The sequence below is a fragment of the Lycium ferocissimum genome, unplaced genomic scaffold (genome assembly GCF_029784015.1).
Source record: "Lycium ferocissimum isolate CSIRO_LF1 unplaced genomic scaffold, AGI_CSIRO_Lferr_CH_V1 ctg4651, whole genome shotgun sequence".
Classification (NCBI taxonomy): domain Eukaryota; kingdom Viridiplantae; phylum Streptophyta; class Magnoliopsida; order Solanales; family Solanaceae; genus Lycium; species Lycium ferocissimum.
In genome coordinates this window covers 33,583-52,269 of record NW_026725727.1, presented here as the reverse complement: position 1 = coordinate 52,269, position 18,687 = coordinate 33,583, and the positions used below count along the sequence as shown (strand labels likewise).

The 18,687-nt window shown below is 37.1% G+C and overlaps 1 protein-coding gene across 1 annotated transcript; it reads right to left on the bottom strand.

Annotated features, from left to right (window-relative positions):
• Window positions 1-17,686: 17,686 nt before the first annotated feature.
• Window positions 17,687-18,432, bottom strand: LOC132044496 (uncharacterized). Its single transcript, XM_059434990.1, has 2 exons — window positions 18,162-18,432; window positions 17,687-18,099 (listed from the first exon to the last, which is right to left on the bottom strand). Exons 1-2 carry the CDS (start codon window positions 18,430-18,432, stop codon window positions 17,687-17,689), a joined length of 684 nt encoding a protein of 227 aa, XP_059290973.1.
• Window positions 18,433-18,687: the final 255 nt, after the last annotated feature.

Genomic DNA, 18,687 nt, shown 5'->3' with positions numbered 1-18,687 from the left:
CGATTGTACGGGAAAAATGAACCTGGGATTACGTGTACGAAGGTTCCATCTCCTTCAATACGAGTAAATGGAAAAAGAAGCAAAAGCAAGGGCGGATGATATATTGTTAAAAGAGATCCACAGTCTCAAAGAAGCAATGAGAAATCTTCAAGTTGCTAGAGGAAGCAAGAGTGTAGAATATGAAGATCTCTCAGTGTTCGACCGACGTCGATTTGCCCGTAGGCTACAAGCCACCGAAATTTGATACATTCAATGGAACAGGCGACCCCTATACACACTTAAGGGCTTATTGTGACAAACTAGTTGGAGTAGGGAGACCCGTAATATAAGGATGAAACTATTTATAAGAAGCTTATCTGGTGAGGCTCTTACTTGGTATACACAACAGGACGTCCGTAAATGGCGTGATTGGAGCGATATGGCACAAGACTTTATGGACAGATTCAGTTTTAACACCGATATCACACCGGATAGAGTCTACATGACTAAGTTAACTAAGAAGTCAACTGAGACGTTCCGTGAATATGCATTGCGTTGGAGGTCAGAAGCGGCCAGGGTTCAACCCCCGATGGATGATAGAGAAATGACTGCCACCTTCATTGAATGCCAAGCTGGCATATACTATGAGAAAATGATAGGCATGATGGGACAAAAATTCACAGAAGTTGTCCGAATGGGAGAAGCCTTAGAAGAAGGAATCAAATCGAGAAAAATTCAGGATCTTACAGCTTTGCAAGCTGTAAACAAAGCTATTCAATCTGGTTCTATAAGCGGGGTTAAAAAGAAGAAAGAAGAAGTCGCTGTAGTCATGAATGTCCAAGGACATAAGCCAAGCCAAAGCCGTTACATACTTTAACCATCCACAACAACCTTTCTACCCTTACCACTACGCTGAACCCTACCATGCTCCACTATCTCCTTACCCTGTCTACAACGCCCAAGAAAACTACTACCAATCCCGAGCACCTTCCCATCAAAACCCATGTCCATATCAATCCGTTCAAGCTCCAACTTACCAAAATCGACCACATGCCACACCTAAAGCCCGTCCAAACCCTGACATCAAAAACACCCGTAATTACACTCGGTTCGCTGAACCCTTGGCTCAATTGTTTGAAAGAATGAAAGCAGCAGGTGTGATACAACCGATTGAAGGAAAAATTCCCGATCCTATTCCAAGATAGTTTGATGGTTTTAAACGGCATACCATTCTGGAGTTATCGAATGACACAGAGGATTGCTATGGCCTCAAAAACAAAATCGAAGCCTTGATTAAGGAAGGAGCGATCCAGCTCACTAGAGCTAGGCCCAATATGGACAACAATCCTTTACCGGCTCACGAAAATGCCAACGTGAACATGATAACTATTGAGGAAGATAAGAATTTGAAAGAAGCCATTGCGCCAATTGGAAAGATGGAAAGGGACGTGTCATCAACTTTTGTTGCTCCCGTAGGAACAGTCCAAGGTCAAACACCAATGGGGATTACTTCTACAACTACTCGCGACACCGAGACACCGACCATCTGGGGTGCCGAACCAGGAGAGACTTTGAAGAATTGGACTTTTACTCCGTCCCTGGTTCGCCGGGAGTCTTGGTAGTTTGAACATGTAGAAAACTTTTGAAATAGCACGATTTTAAAATTGAGGCTTAAATCGTGCCCAAAACTTTTGTTGCTTTGCCTCATCTTTTGGAAGCTTAATTGCAAAATCTATGAATGTATTTCTGATTTTCCTTAATTGTCTATTATTGTTATTTTCTACTTTATTTATCAAATCTACCAACTCTATGATTGTGACATAAAATGAACGAATGAATAACATACATCTCGAGAGAATAACAAAGAAACTAGAGGACAAGACAATATTCCATTTGGAAGAAAGCAAAATAGCCGATAGATAATGACACAAGCACGAAAGCTATCAAGACAAGAAGAGATCAATGGACGACATTAGGTTAGACAGCCTAGTTTGCAACCTTTCTTTTAATACAATACGAACTACGCTGACCTGATTCCCGTGGGAGGAAACATAGACAGCCCACATAGGGTTCGGTTGCATTATAACAGAAAATCCAAAATCCTTATACAAGGAGAACTACACATGGCCTGATTCCCTCGGTGAGATTCATAGACTATCAACATACAGGTCAGTCATATTTAGGTAGAAAGCCAACAAACTTTTACCATTTATGTAACAGAACTACGCTGACCTGATTCCCTTGGTGGGATACGTAGGCAATCCATATCAGGTTCGGTCCCTTTATTAGAAAATTTCAAACTATTTCTATGTATCTCTGAACTACGTTCTGGCCTGATTCATTTGGCGTGATATGTAGGCAACTTGTATATGGTTCGGTCACACCACAACATAAGTATACTCTCACGAGGTCAAAACTGGGGCATATCTTGAAAGATATAGACAAGAGAAGAGTTGGACATCAATAATATTATAGACAAATGACGTTTCAATTGTTTCAGAAGTGTCACAATCTGAAGTTGGTAGAAATATTTTACAACTTACATACATATATTTACATATATATCGTTCCTTATATACATATACTTATATATATATCTTTCCTCATATATATACTTACATACATACCTTTCAAATGAAACACTTTCTTTCAGTCATTTTCATTACTGTTCATCTACCGAGGCTTGAACGGAGATCACAAGATTCAAACAACAAGAGGAATGGAGCGCCAACAACGTCAAGCTTCGAGTCAACATGAATCAACTTCCCCCTCCCAAACTAAGAATTTTCTTTGAGTCATGAACCTAAAACCGCGAGATCAACAAATAAGTCTATCAATCATGGCCGAAAAGCATCATTTGGCTCATTATGGCCTCACCTCAAAAGCCAAACGACTTTATTTCCAACTTTATCTTTAATTTTATTTTTATCACAATAACTTTATGACTTTATATACCTGTTTTTGTAGGTTGTCGAGATCGATGGGGAATTAAATCGATTACGTGTTATTAATCGAAATTTTGCATGATACCATTAACATCATTAGCCAAACGGCTATTCTATCACTTTACTCCATACTCTATCAATTATTTTATCATTCACTTTGCCTACTTTAACCACTTTACCCCCGAATTTTACAGAATTAACATTAAGTCTCCGAAGACAACCGTGAGGCATCATTCGACTATTCAAATTTTTCCGCATTAGTTTAACGGCTACACTATCACTTTACTTTACCAATTACTTTATTATTTACTTTACCAACTTTAACGACTTTATCCTGAACTTTACAGGAATTGCATCAAGTCTCCGAAGACAACTGGAGACATCATTCACTTTACCTACTTTAACGACTTTACCCCGGACTTTACGGGAATTTTCATCAAGTCTCCGAAGACAACCGGAGACATCATTCACTTTACTTTAACGACTTTACCCCGGACTTTACGGGAATTTTCATCAACTCTCCGAAGACAACCGGAGATATCATTCACTTTACTTTAAAGACTATACCCCGGACTTTACGGGAATTTTCATCAAGTCTCCGAAGACAACCAGAGACACCATTCACTTTACCTACTTTAACGACTTTACCCCGGACTTTACGGGAATTTTCATCAAGTCTCCGAAGACAACCGGAGACATCATTCACTTTACTTCAACGACTTTACCCCGGACTTTACGGGAATCTTCATCAAGTCTCCGAAGACAACCGGAGACATCATTCGCTTTACCTACTTTAACAACTTTACCCCGGACTCTACGGGAATCTTCATCAAGTCTCCGAAGACAACCGGAGATATTATATGGCTATACAACCTCATTTTCATGGGCCAGACGGCTACACTCTTACTTCACTTTCTACTTTATCAATTACCTTATCATTCACTTTAATAACTTTACTTTTAATTTCACAGATATCATTTACCATCAAGTCCCCGAAACAACCGGAGACATCGTTTGGTTGTACGGCCTCATCAAAGATATCATTTACCATCACGTCCCCGAAAATAACCGGAGACATTATTTTGCTATACAGCCTCACCTGCATAAACGTCACGCATTTGTTCAAGTCCTTGAAGACAACCAGAGACAACATTTGGCCACACGGCCTCATTATAAGCCACACGGATTCACCCTTATTTTCACACTCATGTTTATTATCATTTTTACATTCTTTATAAGTTTTACATTTTCAACTTTACCCCAGACTTTATTACTGATTTTGACATGAATTTCAGTTTTGACAGAAAGTACAATCTACATACAGAGACACAGCGCAACGTGGAACTTTATCTTATGCAGTGAACTGGGGCAAATATGCTGAAGAGGAATATCAAACTCACAAGCAAATGTCACGGATCTACTCTCGAACTCAACTCCGTCTGCGTCTATGAACATGTGATACGTAGGTTAATTTCTCTTTCAATCAACTCCTTTCACAATCTTGCAACCTTTTTCTATATCCCAGTCTCACCATAATTCAACACTGGGGCAAAAAGTGTAGTGTCGGTATCGATCCGAATAACATACAACTTGATTCTCATAGAATCCGAGATATGTAGGCAACTCGAGACTGGGTTTGGCCATGATTCTTTCTATCATATAATATTTTTCACCAATTCTCCTAACTCATATTTTCTCAAGTTCGTCCAAGTTCGTATTTATCGGTCGGAACAAAACTGGCTACTACGTCAACTTCTTCGCCCGAAAACTCTTACATCGTCTCCGGTCGAAGAGGGACATCTGTTGACACCCAATTTCGTCCCTTCATTATGCCAATTTATTTCCTTGGGCTTCTAAATTTATTAACGAGCTAAATACTTTATTTTTACAACTATTTTTACTGCTACTACTATTAACATTATTATCCTTCTTATTATTTTCATCTTTACTATTTTTACTATCAACATTATGAGCATTACTTTATTACAATTTTTTATGGCTCGTCATTATTTCATTTTCGGATTTGGACTCGTTAAATTAATTATAAGTCAACACTTTATTAAATCTTTATTTTTCTACATATTAATCACTAATTGTCATCATTATATATATACAAGTTAATCACTAAGAAGCCCAAAAGGAATTAAGTTAAAAGAGAAAAAGGGACAAATTCGGATTCCCCACCAGCCCACATTTTAATCCATCACCTTTAAGCCTATTGTCCATTCAAACAAATTAGCTCACGCGACCTGCCCAAAACAATCAAGCCCACAAAACCTTTTCGGACCAACAGACCAGCCCAACACCTTACCCGACCCGGCCGGCCCACGTCGTCATTTTTCATCTTCTAAACCTAAGGCCTCTCCTCTCCCTTCCATTTTAGCAAAAATTCAGTATCCCTTTAGCCATTAACAGACTTTGCCACCCCATTTTCGGATTAAAGCAGACTCTGTTCTCTCTTTCCTTTCCCTTTCCTCTCGCTCTCATCTTTTTTTTTTTTTTTTTGAGCAAAGGTTCAATTTCCTCAATCATGGCAGATCCTTGCCACCCCTTTTTCGTGCAAGTAGCTATACGGTCAACACAAGAGGCCAAACAAACGTTTCGAAATCTGATTTTATACAGAGAAAAATCAAAAGCATTTCAACCCGTGACACCCCTCAGATGAAGCTGGCTGCTACACTTTTGGACCGTTCTTGAATGGTCGTTTTGAAATTCGAAACCTTTCACTTAAAATCCCGCCCAAAACGAGTGACAAAAACCCTAAACATTCTCCTATAAATATTGGTTGCTTGACCCGTAGAGCGGGGGATTTTTTTTTTAGCCGCTGATATTCCTCTGAAAAAAACATCAATACTCTTCAATCTTAGCACTTTCGGATAGTTGATTCAAAAATATTAAATTATTTTATTCCCTTTTTACCCCTGTTACTGACTCGAGTCCGAACGATACTCAAGCTTGGAGCTTGTTGGTGTTCGAGTGTGTATCGGAGACCCGACGCCCTAGTTCACTGCACTCGAGAAAGGTAAACAATCTTTCTTTAAGTAGTTTCATTTCAGTTTTAGTAGCTTAAGAAGTAGTTATATGTTCATACATGTTTGTTTCAGTTGGTTGAGTCTCAGTTTAATGACTGGTAGTATCATGCATGCTCAGGGTTAGTTGGATTGGCTTTGCTTTAATGATGTTTGTATGTTCTTGTTTTAGTTTAGTTTGGGGTTTTTTGCAGTTTAATGGTTGATAACATCTATATGTTTATGTTTTATTTTAGTTTAGTTTAATTTCAGTTTTGTTTTAGGTGTTCGTATGAGTTCCTGTATGGATGATTACGTCGATAGTGTTTGGTTTCTAATTTGGCATGGCCATAATTATTAGTCCTGTTTAGATTAGCTTAACCATCTGTTAGTTCTCAGTTAAGATGATCTTGCTTTCATTAAACGTATGTTTGTTTGCTTCTGTTTGTGTTTGTTAAGCTAGGAATTGACGTATAAATACCTGAATGTTGTCTGGTTTCAGTCTAGTGAACTCTAAAGAATTTCCTATAAGAGCATACGTGAAGAGAGATTTAGTCTCAGATACTTGTTTCGTCTTGTTTAGTTTTTAAGATGTTTCAAATCTGTTACTGTCCATTAAAGTCTAGTTTGTTTGGGTTCAGTTGTTTTCATGATAAGTAACTTAGGCCATTAGTTCGGTAATCTTCCTTCGTTTCACTTTAGTTCAGTTCTTAGTTTAGTTGCTGCTAATATGATTTTTCAAATCTGTTTTGAAACCTTCTTAATAACACTTTCTCATTTATTCTATGCTTGGTATATTGCCGTCTCGTTTGATCTGAATTTGCTTAAAATTGGAGCTTCAGCCTATTTATAAGCTGCTGTTTTCATAGTGTCTTAAATCTGTCGTTGGGATCTGAAATCTGTTGAATTCTGTTTTCATAAGTGCTTTCGTAGCAGCCCTTTCTTCTTCTGAAATCTGTTCGTATACTTTTCAACTAATCTTTACTATTCAATTTACAAGTTATCTGACAATTTCTACATTTTCGTGTTGCACATTACAGTATGATCTCTCTGTCTATTTTATATAATGATAGCAAAAATGCAAATATTGTAACTATGTGCTAGCAATGTGTCGAAAATGTTGATGTGAGTATACCAGCTCAGTTGAACTTTGTAACAACACATCTTGTCGGGTATTAGATGATTTCAGAATTTACATTGGTGTTTCAAACTTATTCCTTTTTATGCCCCTGTTCTTTCTTTAGATCCACCTCGATCCTCTTTCTAATTTTTTTATCCACTGAGCTTTTGGTGGGTTGAGGTTCTTCATGTGCCAGTCTTATCTTTGAGAGGGAATATGGCGTTCATTGTATTTTCTGATTTGAGGAGTCTTTAGGACAGTTGGATTCTTAACTTTAAGGGAATTTTCACTCTTAGTCCCTCAAATATCGACAATTCTGACTTGGTTCTTGTGATATCTAGCTAGCACAGTTAAATTTATTAATTGAAATGTGCATTGTTGATCCATGTCATTGTGAATCTTCACAAGTTAAAAGAATTGTTAACTCTTATATCATCTAGTATCCATGTACATGAGGGTAATATAGTTCTAACTTCTATTGTTTAAATGTAACATATTATAAAGGGACCAAAATTAGAATTTACTAATAACCCATCAGTGTGATTATCCCTGATTTTAATCGACAGTCGGTAATAAGGAAAAAGCTTGACTTGTCATGCTGATTTCTGAATGGGCATTTCAAAATGAGTTTTTTTTATTTTTTTTATCTTCTAAGTATCATTACGAATGTGTATACACGGGGTGTACTTAAATATACACAATATATACATAATCCATTGGTTTGTTTCGAATTTACATTATATATGTTTAACCTTATTTATTGATTGTGTACTAATCTTTTCCTTTCATTTTTTTATGCATGACCATCGCATACGAGTCCGAGGGACTCGTCCTATTCCGCATTCGATGTTGGGCTAAAGTCCAACGAAACTCTCTTCTTGTGTCAGCCCAATCCGCAGCCTGCAGTAAAAAGAAAATGCTGTTGGGCCGAGGCCCAAATGGCAGAATATAGGGCAGCATATTGAACGGGCCAAACCCATTTAACACATGTGTTTCCGTTACTCTATTTTTGTGTAACTGTTTGCCTGCCTAACATTTATTTTAGGGAAAAGGGTCAAAAATATCCCTCTACTTTAAGAAAAGGGCTAAAAATATCCTCCAAACTTATTTTGGGTTAAAAATGCCCTTCCCATTACGAAACTTTTCACCTATGCCCCTCTGGTTAACGCATCCGTCCAATGCCCCAAAAGAACCCAAAATTTTGACCCGACCCGAATTGTACCCGACCCAAATAAAATAAAACCCCTTAGCTACCAAACACGACTCAAACCTTCATCAACATCAGAGAGGGAGAGAGAACACTGTAGAGAGAGAAAAGTTGTATACGAACACTTACCAGTGAATGTGCATAATGCTTCCTAGCTACGCTGAACTAAATAAACCCAACTGAGACAACAATCAAGAGTGAATACACGAACACTTACCCATGCAATTAATTAACTAAATCAACCTTATGATTTCATGGGCTGATTTTGTTGGGATTTTGGTTGCATTGATGACAAAGTGAATTTTGAGATGTAGTGTTAGTTGTTAGTTTTTTTATGAAGCTAATATGTATGTGTAGTAGTTGAGAAGAACCGATGGTTGTTGTTTTCTCTTGTTTTATCTTGGAGATGTAGTGAATGTAGTAATTTGGATGTAATGTTTGTAAGGTCCTTGTTTGTAATGTATGGATGTGGAACCTACAAAGGTCTATTGTTTCATCTTTCCGACAAAGGTTACTGATAAAGTGTCATTTCAATGGTATACATGAACACTAATGAATATTTTCTCATTCATGAACACTAATGAGTATCCAAGAGAATTACACGTGATTAAGAGATTTTTTTTAGCTTACTGATGGCCTAAGTCCTAGACTACACTATGAACCTCTTCTCGTTTTTTTGCTATAGCCGATCAAATAATAGTGTTTGTAGTAATGAACAAAGCACAAGATTCAATTTTCTCTCATAAACCAAAACAAAGAACAAGTTACTTGTCAAGCCGATTCAACTAAAACTTCCTTCGCTTGTAAACAAGAAACAACCGTAAAAGAAAGCTTCTCTACAAGGATCTTCATAATAATACCTCATTCCTACATATTCATCAAGATCAGATTTTTCTCATCAAAATACTTATTTTCATATTAAGTTTTCCTAATACTAATAACCGACAATACAAGAATATAAGAAACGATATGAGAACGACAGGCATAACTAAACATAACTAAAAGTCTGCTTTCTCCGGCGACTTTTAGTTAAACACAACTAAAAGTCCGGACCCGCATAACTAAACATAACTAAAAGTCCGCCCCTCCGCGTACTTTTAGTTAAACACAACTAAAAGTCCGCCCTCCCATAGACTTTTAGTTAAACACTGAAAGAGATCCACTGTTTCTATGATAATTTAGTTTAGCTTGCTTAAGTATATGAACAACACTTCTTTAGTTAATTAATTGCAGTCTGGTAAGTGTTCGTGTATTCACTCTTGATTGTTGTCTCGGTTGGTTTATTCGATTCAGCGTAGCTAGAAGCATTATGCACATTCCCTTTTTTTAGTTAGTCTAGCCTCGGTTCGTGGTTAAAATATTGGGATGTTTTCTTCGTTTAGTTTGGTTTAACTTCCAGCTTAGTAGTTTGATTATACTAATATGGTATCATTAATGTCTCTATGCTAGACTATAAGCTGATTCTGATATGTTTTTGGTGTTGGCATGAGTTTATTTTGGTTCATATATTCTTCAAAGATGCTGAAAAAGGATTTAAATGATGTTAGCAGGTCTAAATAGGATCAACAAGGATCTGGATTCAACTTCAATTAGCTTATAAACATATAATGTCTCTGGTTAAATACCATTTTTCTGATTAAAATGAGCTAAATGACTATCATGTTGCAACTAGTTTGGAATTAAAACTCATGCAAACAACCAAGTCTGCCCCCTCCGGCAGACTTTTAGTTAAACACAACTAAAAGTTCGTTTTCTCCGGCAGACTTTTAGTTAAACACAACTAAAAGTCCGCCCTCCCGGTGGAAAACAACTTGGTCAATCATTCAACTCCTGGATATTGGTACCTAGACACAAAGCTATCATTGGGATGCTTGAGGAAATAAGAATAAAGGTGATGGAGATGGTGAGCAACAACGAAGAAGAGGTGTTTACTTGGGCTACTGAATGGAGTCCAGAATCTATACAAATGTACAATGAATTTGTAAGATTGCTAATAGGTGTACTTTACATTTCAATGGTGATTATGGGTTTGAGGTGAGTGAAGGGAATGACAAGCACATTGTCAATTTGTCTATTAAGAAGTGCACTTGCAGTGGCGCGGACCTCACCGGAATCCCATGTCCCCATGCAATCAAGGCACTTCATTACAAGAACCTTGATCCTCGAAAGAGATCCACTTGTTTCTATGATAATTTAGTTTAGCTTGCTTAAGTATATGAACAACACTTCTTTAGTTAATTAATTGCAAATCTGTAAGTGTTCGTGTATTCACTCTTGATTGTTGTCTCATTGGGTTTATTCGGCCAAATGTAGCTAGAAGCATTATGCACATTCACCGGTAAGTGTTCGTATGCAACTTTTCTCTCTCTGCAGTGTTCTCTCTCCCTCTCTCGATGTTGATGAAGGTTTGAGTCGTGTTTGGTAGCTAAGGGTTTTATTTTATTTGGGTCGGGTACAATTCGGGTCGGGTCAAAATTTTGGGTTCTTTTGGGGCATTGGACGGATGCGGTAACGTAGGGGCATAGGTGAAAAGTTTCGTAATGGGAAGGGCATTTTTAACCCAAAATAAGTTTGGAGGATATTTTTAGCCCTTTTCTTAAAGTAGAGGGATATTTTTGACCCTTTTCCCAAAAGACCACCCCAAAGAAGGACAATCGTGCAAATTGTAACCCTAGAATCCTTCACTTCAGTGTTCGTAAGGAGGATTCTCCAAATTTCTTTTTTCTTGCAGTCAAATGGCCGATCAACACAAAATTCCCACTCGTTATGTTATGGGCCCCAACGTAACGGAAAATCTCTTTGATGCACATGTCTTTTACGATGAAAGGCCTACGGAAGTTAGTGTTCTCGTGTATCAGGATATTTATGAGGCCGAAACCCACAAGCAAAGATTGATAGACTGTCGTAAGAGTAAAGGAGGAAACTATATAGCTAGACCACTTTTTGTTTTTCGATCTAACGACGACCGACCCGCTAGGGGGTTCTTTGTTTGTTGATCGAATCCTTCAACATTCTACAAAATTTATAGGCGATTGCTTGAAGATTCTAAATGGCACTTGTGTTGGATTCTCCGATATATTTAAAACAAAATTCCAGTAAGTAATTAGTAATATCATTTTTTTAATAATTATCTAAATCTTAATATTATTTTATTTTTCAACTTTTTAGGCAGATAAGCTTTGGTCTCCATGCTATACACTCCGCTGGGCATAGACTGGGATCATTCTTTAAAGAAGTTGTATTTTATGATGAAAACGGAAATGTCAAGCTGGCTAACTTGAATTACTTTGAGGAGGACAGTAAGTATTTGCTCTGCAGCCTACATTATAAAATAGAAAAGTAATTATAATCATACACTAGCAATAACATTTTCCAATTTTTCTATTAAAACTTGTAGGTGATCATCAAACTTTGAAACAAGATTTCTATGTACTGAGAGACTTCATTAATGAAGCCAAGAATGGTAGACAATGTTGCGAGATAGATGACTATGCTACGTTGCTATCATCGAAGTGGCCGTGTGGTGGGAACTGGCAGTGTAGTGGGGCGACAGCGAGCTGGTAAGTCTGTTTAAGAAATGCTTTTTGCACTGTATAAACACTCTTTTTTTTTTTCGATAACTTAAAGCCATTTCATTTCCTTTGGCTTTCTGTCTTTATCCCTCTGTCCTTTGTTCGTATAGTTAACATTTTATGCGTTTCATGTTAACCATTTCTAATTGTTTCCTTGCAGCAAGTATGCCAAGTGGCTGTATTATGGACCCTTATACTGGAGCTCCCAGTTGAAAGGGAAATTCCTTGATTCAATGGGTAAGATATTAAAGTGCGATAACCGTGTTCCTGGAGGCCTTGATAAACTTATGGGATGCCATTTTGGATCTGATTGGCGTCATAGCATTCCAACATGGTCTCCGCTTTATGCTACACTTTATCATAGGATGAAGCTAAACTCAATGTATAAGGCACCTTACGACTTGTGGCTTTAGGGAGGAATTACAACCAGCATCATGAACTTTTCAATGCAACGTTTGATGATATAGAGACCCTTTTCCCAAACATTCTATCTGCGCTATACCTAGAATTGGTCAGGACAAAGTTCAAGGAATGGGAAATTATATGGGATAGTAATGATCAGAGCTTGAAGCCGTACGTATGATTCTCCTGTATTATTTATTTCAGAAATGATATAGACTTACTCTTTTAATGTTTTTTTTGTAGGATTGAGGATTATCTCTGGAAGGAGCCTTGCATGTTTAGCTTGGTAAGTTTTCGGTATTTCTTTTTAAAATTCTTCTCAAATTTAAGCAAATATATTCTAACTAATCAAATATGTTGCAACAGTATGAGATCGATTAGATGAAGTGGGCTCATCAGAAAGATGGTAAGAGTTTGTGGACTCGTTAATTTATTTTTATTTTTTTGAAAAAATGAGTATGAAATTGGACCCCAAGTGTGGGATTACATTGGATATGTTGTTGTTGTTGTTCTTTGAGTGTGAAATTGGAGAGTTAATTTGAGGTGGGGTTACCTCTTCGATGACTCAAATTGAAACTGTGCCCTAAGGTTATTATGTCTGTATTTGTTGTGTTTGGTAAATAATTGGACAAAATTGATCATGTGGGTCTGCTGGAAAATTGAGTTACTAGATTCAAGTTTGTATTTTTCACTGTAAATTGTAATAAGTGATAGGTTCGGGATCTGTAGTCGGTGGGTATGAAGTTATTTTTGCACCTGTTAGAGAGATTGGCGGATCTCTCAGCACATGAGTTATCCTTCAAATCCCTTCAAAATACTTCCCAAAACTCAACTTTTCTTCCCATAATAATGTGAAGAAAAAGCAGAATCATGAAAAAGCCATGGACAAGTTGAAAGAATCAATTTATGAACAAGCCATGGACAAGTTGAAAGAATCAATCTTGAAAGTGGCAAACAGTGAATCAAATGTGCCATTGTCGGCTACCCAGAATTCCATTCTTCGACAAAAACTTAACCCATTTTCTTTCTTGTCTTCAAGCCCAACAACAGTAGTTCCTTGGTAATCTTCAAACAGCCACAGTTGAAAAGAAGGTGTGTTTTTCATTTATTGTTATTATTTCTTTCAATTTAGGTCTTGTTTTATCAGTATATTATCACATACCCATTTGGAGTTTGATGTATTTGTTTGGTAAGCTAAGAATCCTGGAGTTTATCGTTTGTGTCGAAAGCTTTTTTGGGTTTATCCTCTTGAGCACTTTTGAAAGAGAGCTATTGAGGATGAGCAGAGATGTTGCATCCAAACATCATATTTACTATGTGTATAAACAGGCTTCTGATGTAAAAGAAATACCTAATTTCATTTTCTTAACTCTACCAATACCTAAATGCAATTGAGTAATTACCTAATAATAACCAACTCCTTGTTAAAATTGCTGAAGTATATATATTTATAAAAGACAGACGAGACGCCGACCCACGAACCTATATATTGTTATAATCTCTATGCTTTTTGCAAGAATTTTTCCCCCTTATAATGACAATATGAACAAATAATAATTCGAAGTGCAACTGAAAAAGGAGGTGAACATGTTCTAGCCTTTTCAGAATTTAAATACAGGCTACTAAGCATCTCATGTGCAATATAATAGTATACAATATTGTATTTAACAATGCAAGATGAAGTAAAGAACATGGAAAACCATCTGATCAAATATAGTATTATACATACAAGCATAGTAGTTGGGCTTTCTTTAATACTGCCGTTATTCTGATGGGAGGGTAAAAGTACTCCTTTTTTTTTTTTTTTTTTTTTAATGAAACAATATCGTGAGGAACTCCAGCAAATTGGAATAAAATGAGTTATAGTTCATTAAAAGCAAAGGAACTGGAAGTAGAGATCCAATCCTTCTTGGTCATGGAAAAGGAATTAGCTTTAGCTGTAAAACTTTGCATGCTTATTTTGATCAGAAACTTAAGTTTTCTAATCAATTAAACAGCACTAACATAGTGCTGATGTTTACAGAGTATACTTTATGTATATTTTTAATTCATTTTAAGACAAGTGTATGATGATTATAGTGTTTGGTTCAGCAGATTGTATCTTAAAGACTAAGTAACATCTCCGTACAGTAATATGGCGGGATTTTTCACTGTTTAAGAAGCCACTATATAAGATTGATATTGCACCATCTGTAGTTCTGAAGGAAACCATGTCCATTGCTAGCATTTAAAGACTAGGATTCTAGAGGATTGACATAACATCAAATGAGAGGAAAACAGAAGAATCTAGAATCATCGCTAGGTTCTATCTATAGCTCATATCATTCTCTCTGTCTCTCTTTGTCAAAAGAAGTTGCCGGTTGCACAAACAGTTATATACACTTAAACATGAATTTCATCAAAACTAAATTGATGTGCAAAGATCACATTGCTTTTAGCTTATTTTGGCTTAACAGCTGTTTTGCTTTGATAAATATGTTAACTTTTTTAATTATAAATAATATTTTTATCGAATATGAATTAAGCTCCAGCACTAGGAGCTTAAAAGCTACAGTACTTAAATACATTTTTTTTTTGCGCGGAATGTCCTTCAATGTTATTGGTCTTTAATTTTTGTCCTTTGCTTAAAAAGCTGGCCTAAAATGCCCTGAGATTCTGAGTTCGAACCTCCGCTTAGGAAAGAGAAAAAAATTCAAAAGGCAAGGCTTTGCTAAAAGTCAGCCTTATACGGCAGGATTTGTCTACGGCATAAGTTAAGTCTGCCTTATATGGCAGAACTTAGTAATGCCTTGAGGCAAATCCTGCCGTATAAGGCAGCCTTTTCGCGAAGGCTTGCTTGCGAAATAATAATAATAATAATAATTATTATTATTATTATTTTTATAGAGCTGGGTTCGAACTCAGAATCTCGGGGTATTTTCGACTAGCTTTTTAAGCGAAGGAAAAAAAAGTTAAGATCAGCAATTTGATGGGCAAAAATTAAACACCAACGTCTTTCAAGGGAAATCTGCACAAAAAAAAAAAAAAGCAGATAAAATGGGATGGGTAATGTGTGAAATCATCTTAATGGGCCCCGTAAGAGCTATTAACGCTCAATGTTTGTATATTCCTGGATTAACTTTGGGATGGATTTTATACCTTGTTTAGTTGAAGGTATAAATTATTGGGAAAGGACGCTGTGGGTCCACTCAGCCAAATTAATCTCACATTTAACCACTGTTTGGGCTTAATTTCACTAAGTGTCCGTTTGGCCCAAAATAATGTCAAAAAATGGCACATTTACCCCAAAATAATGTCAAGGCTGGCCGGCCCAACAGTTTGTTTTTAGGTATGAGTACTAGATTTGTATCTGTGATTGATTTAGGGAGTTCGGCACCATTGAAAAAAGACAAAACTACAGCATGCACATCATTCCCCACAATCTCCAACATTCTTGATAAAAAATACTTAAACCCATCTCGTCCACCAAAGACTGTCCCCACTTAAAGCAAAAACTGCCTGCTTGACTTCTTATTTTGTTGGATATGCACATAACATCATATTCTGCTCATGAGATATCATAGAAGGAACATGTCTTAATATTCCAAAATCTGATGTATCCCCCTCCTGAGTAAATTGATTCTGAAAGATATTTACTGCTTCTGCCTTGATATTCTCCATCTCTTCTAACCATACTCCTTATCCATCATGTATTCCCCTCACTTGTAATCTTTTCCTCTTTCCATTCACATAATTGTGGAAAAAACTAGTATTCCCGTCTCCTTAAATGGACGATTAAATCACCTTTTGTTTTCCGGTATTGTTCTTCTAGGCTTAAGTATTTTTTCAGTTCAGCCTGAGCCATTTGAAGCACAATTCTGTTTACAATGCTGGGCTCCTCTTCAAATAAATCTTCCTTTATTTTCACCACTTCCTCTCTGATTGCTAGCTGTTTGAAAATGTCTCCATAAGTTTCCCTACTCCACCTAGAAAGAGCACCTTTTAAGCTTTTGAGCTTAAATGCTAAGAAAGGGAAATGCGCATATGGAGTCCTCCCGATTACGTACCCACCTCCTTGAAAGTTTCATGCGCGAGTCCGTAAATTCGAAACCTAAAAGGTTTTATAGAGTGAGCAAGCTCTCTTCTCCATATGATAGAATCAAAGGGGCATGATCTGACCCTGTTTTTGAGAGATGCTCAACTTCTATTTGCGGGAACATGATCTGGAACTGACAATTAACCACTATTCTATCTAACCTTTTGAAAATGCAATCTTCTGCTGATCTCCCATTCCACCATGTAAGCGGACTTCCTTTAAATCCCATGTCCAACAACCCACAAGAGTTAATACAGAAAGCAAAGTCCTCACACTCAGATAATGTGACAGGAAGCCACCTAGTTTTTCTTCCTCAGACAATATCACATTGAAATCCCCCCCAACCATCTATGGAAAATTCATGTCACTTGCAAGTTGGTAAAGACTGTCCCATAGCTCTAATCTCTCCCCTTCATCACAGTTGACATAGACAAAAGTTGCAATAATGTCTTTGCCAGTATCTTGGTGAGACAACTTCAAAGTAATTTGTTGGTCTGTGTCCATTAACACATCACATTGTACTGCATCATCGACAAAAACCCATATCTTACCATTACAATTAGCTACAGCAGTCTCCATGCCCAATCTCCTTTTGTATTCTGCGATGTCTACGCTTTGAAATAGTTCCATTAAAGCCACAATAGAACACTTATATTGCCTTTGTAACATGATCAACCTTTTGAAAAGCACTTCGGTTGAAAGTGTTAACAAACCTAATATTCCATATTAGGGACTTAAATCATTATTTACTTTTGAAGTTGCCACTCTTTTGGGTTCACTCTCTTAGGCGGTATAACATCTTGCACCTTTGTTTTTTTTTCCACTTTTTGTTATGGCCTTTGGAGATATATCTGATTCTGTGGACACCTTTTTTATTATTTTGGAACTGATCCCTATTCCCTGATCCCCTTCTAGCTGCTGCTCTTCCTCTATAGCCTGCTGGACTTCATTTTCTGTAACTCTATGGGCCATTATTTTTTGTAACTTAGCATTTGGTGGGCTATGTTTTGTTCTTTGATCATTTGTCGTTTTGCTCCTCCAACATATTACAACACCTATCAACGTGCATCACATCGCTTAAATTCTCTTACCTTTTCATGTCAATTGCTTGCCATCTGGCGGATTGTGTTTTATCCCTATCTCATCCGGGTTTTGATTGTGAAGCAGATCCCACTGCTATCTCGCAGATCACCTAGCCCACTTTCCTTTGTTTTTTGCCCCATGAGAGATCAAAGAATCCCCTTTGAAGACTCCCCCACGATGATGTGTCTTTGTTGTACCATATGAGTTGTTTCTAAGCCTGTATCGTCCACTCTTGGCTCGTGATTTCTCCTTCGCATCCTTTGTTACTTCTACTCTATCCCCCCACCTTTTTGTTTTATCTCGCTTCATGAACATTTGGTGTCTGATCCACTTCCACCACCTGATCCACCACCTGATTATCACCTCTATTTTGCTCTTGCTGTCCCTGTTGTGATGTCAGCTGTTTTTCATTGTCAACATTGATTTTCCCAAAGGAGGCTTCCACCCAATCTTTAGAACTTTCTTGCACAGTTTTGTCTTGTTCCTTTTTTCCCTTTGGAGACTGAATGTTTTCATTATCCGCTGCATTTTGTGAATTGTTGCTTATATTAGTGTCCTCCTTTTCTTCTGTTTGCCCATTCAGGTTTCCTTCATCATGTTGGCTTTGCTGCTTGTTTCCCTCTTCAGGTAAATTCTCTGCTATTTCTTTCTCTAAACAATGATGTTTTGCTGTCTTTTTTGTCACAATTTCTTCTAAATGGTCTTGTTCTGAAAGATAAAAGAACCGGTATTGGTCTTCACCTCACTAGTTTCTGCCTTCTTCCCTGTACCACCTTGCATATTTTGGCTCCCGTTCCCTTCTGCATGGTTGTGCTTTCTATTGTCCTTAACAGGATTCCATTGTCCAGGATTGCCTATTAATCTTCCACTAGACAATAGTCTTGCAGAATTATGATAACCCCTATGCATTGGCTTTTCAAAATTCTTGTATTTACCTGCTTCCTTTTCTTTTTGATTTACCTTCCCCTTTGATTGTTCTTCTATGTTGCCCTTTTGTTCTTCTCTCTGCTGTTTTTGGGATACTCCCCGATTTCTCCTCATAACTTTCTAGATTGCCTTCATCGTTTTCATATAACACCTTCTTTGTTTTTCTCTCCTCCCTTCTTTTTGCCGATTCTGATTGATTATTCTACAGTCATATTCATTATGCCCCTGTAATTTACATTCTCTACAGTACTTAGGAAGATAGTCATAAATTCATAATGAATCTTCACATTTACTGTCCTTACTGCCCCTGAACTTTCATCCTCAATATCCATCCTTACGTAATCATCCGACAATAAATCTACTAGAACT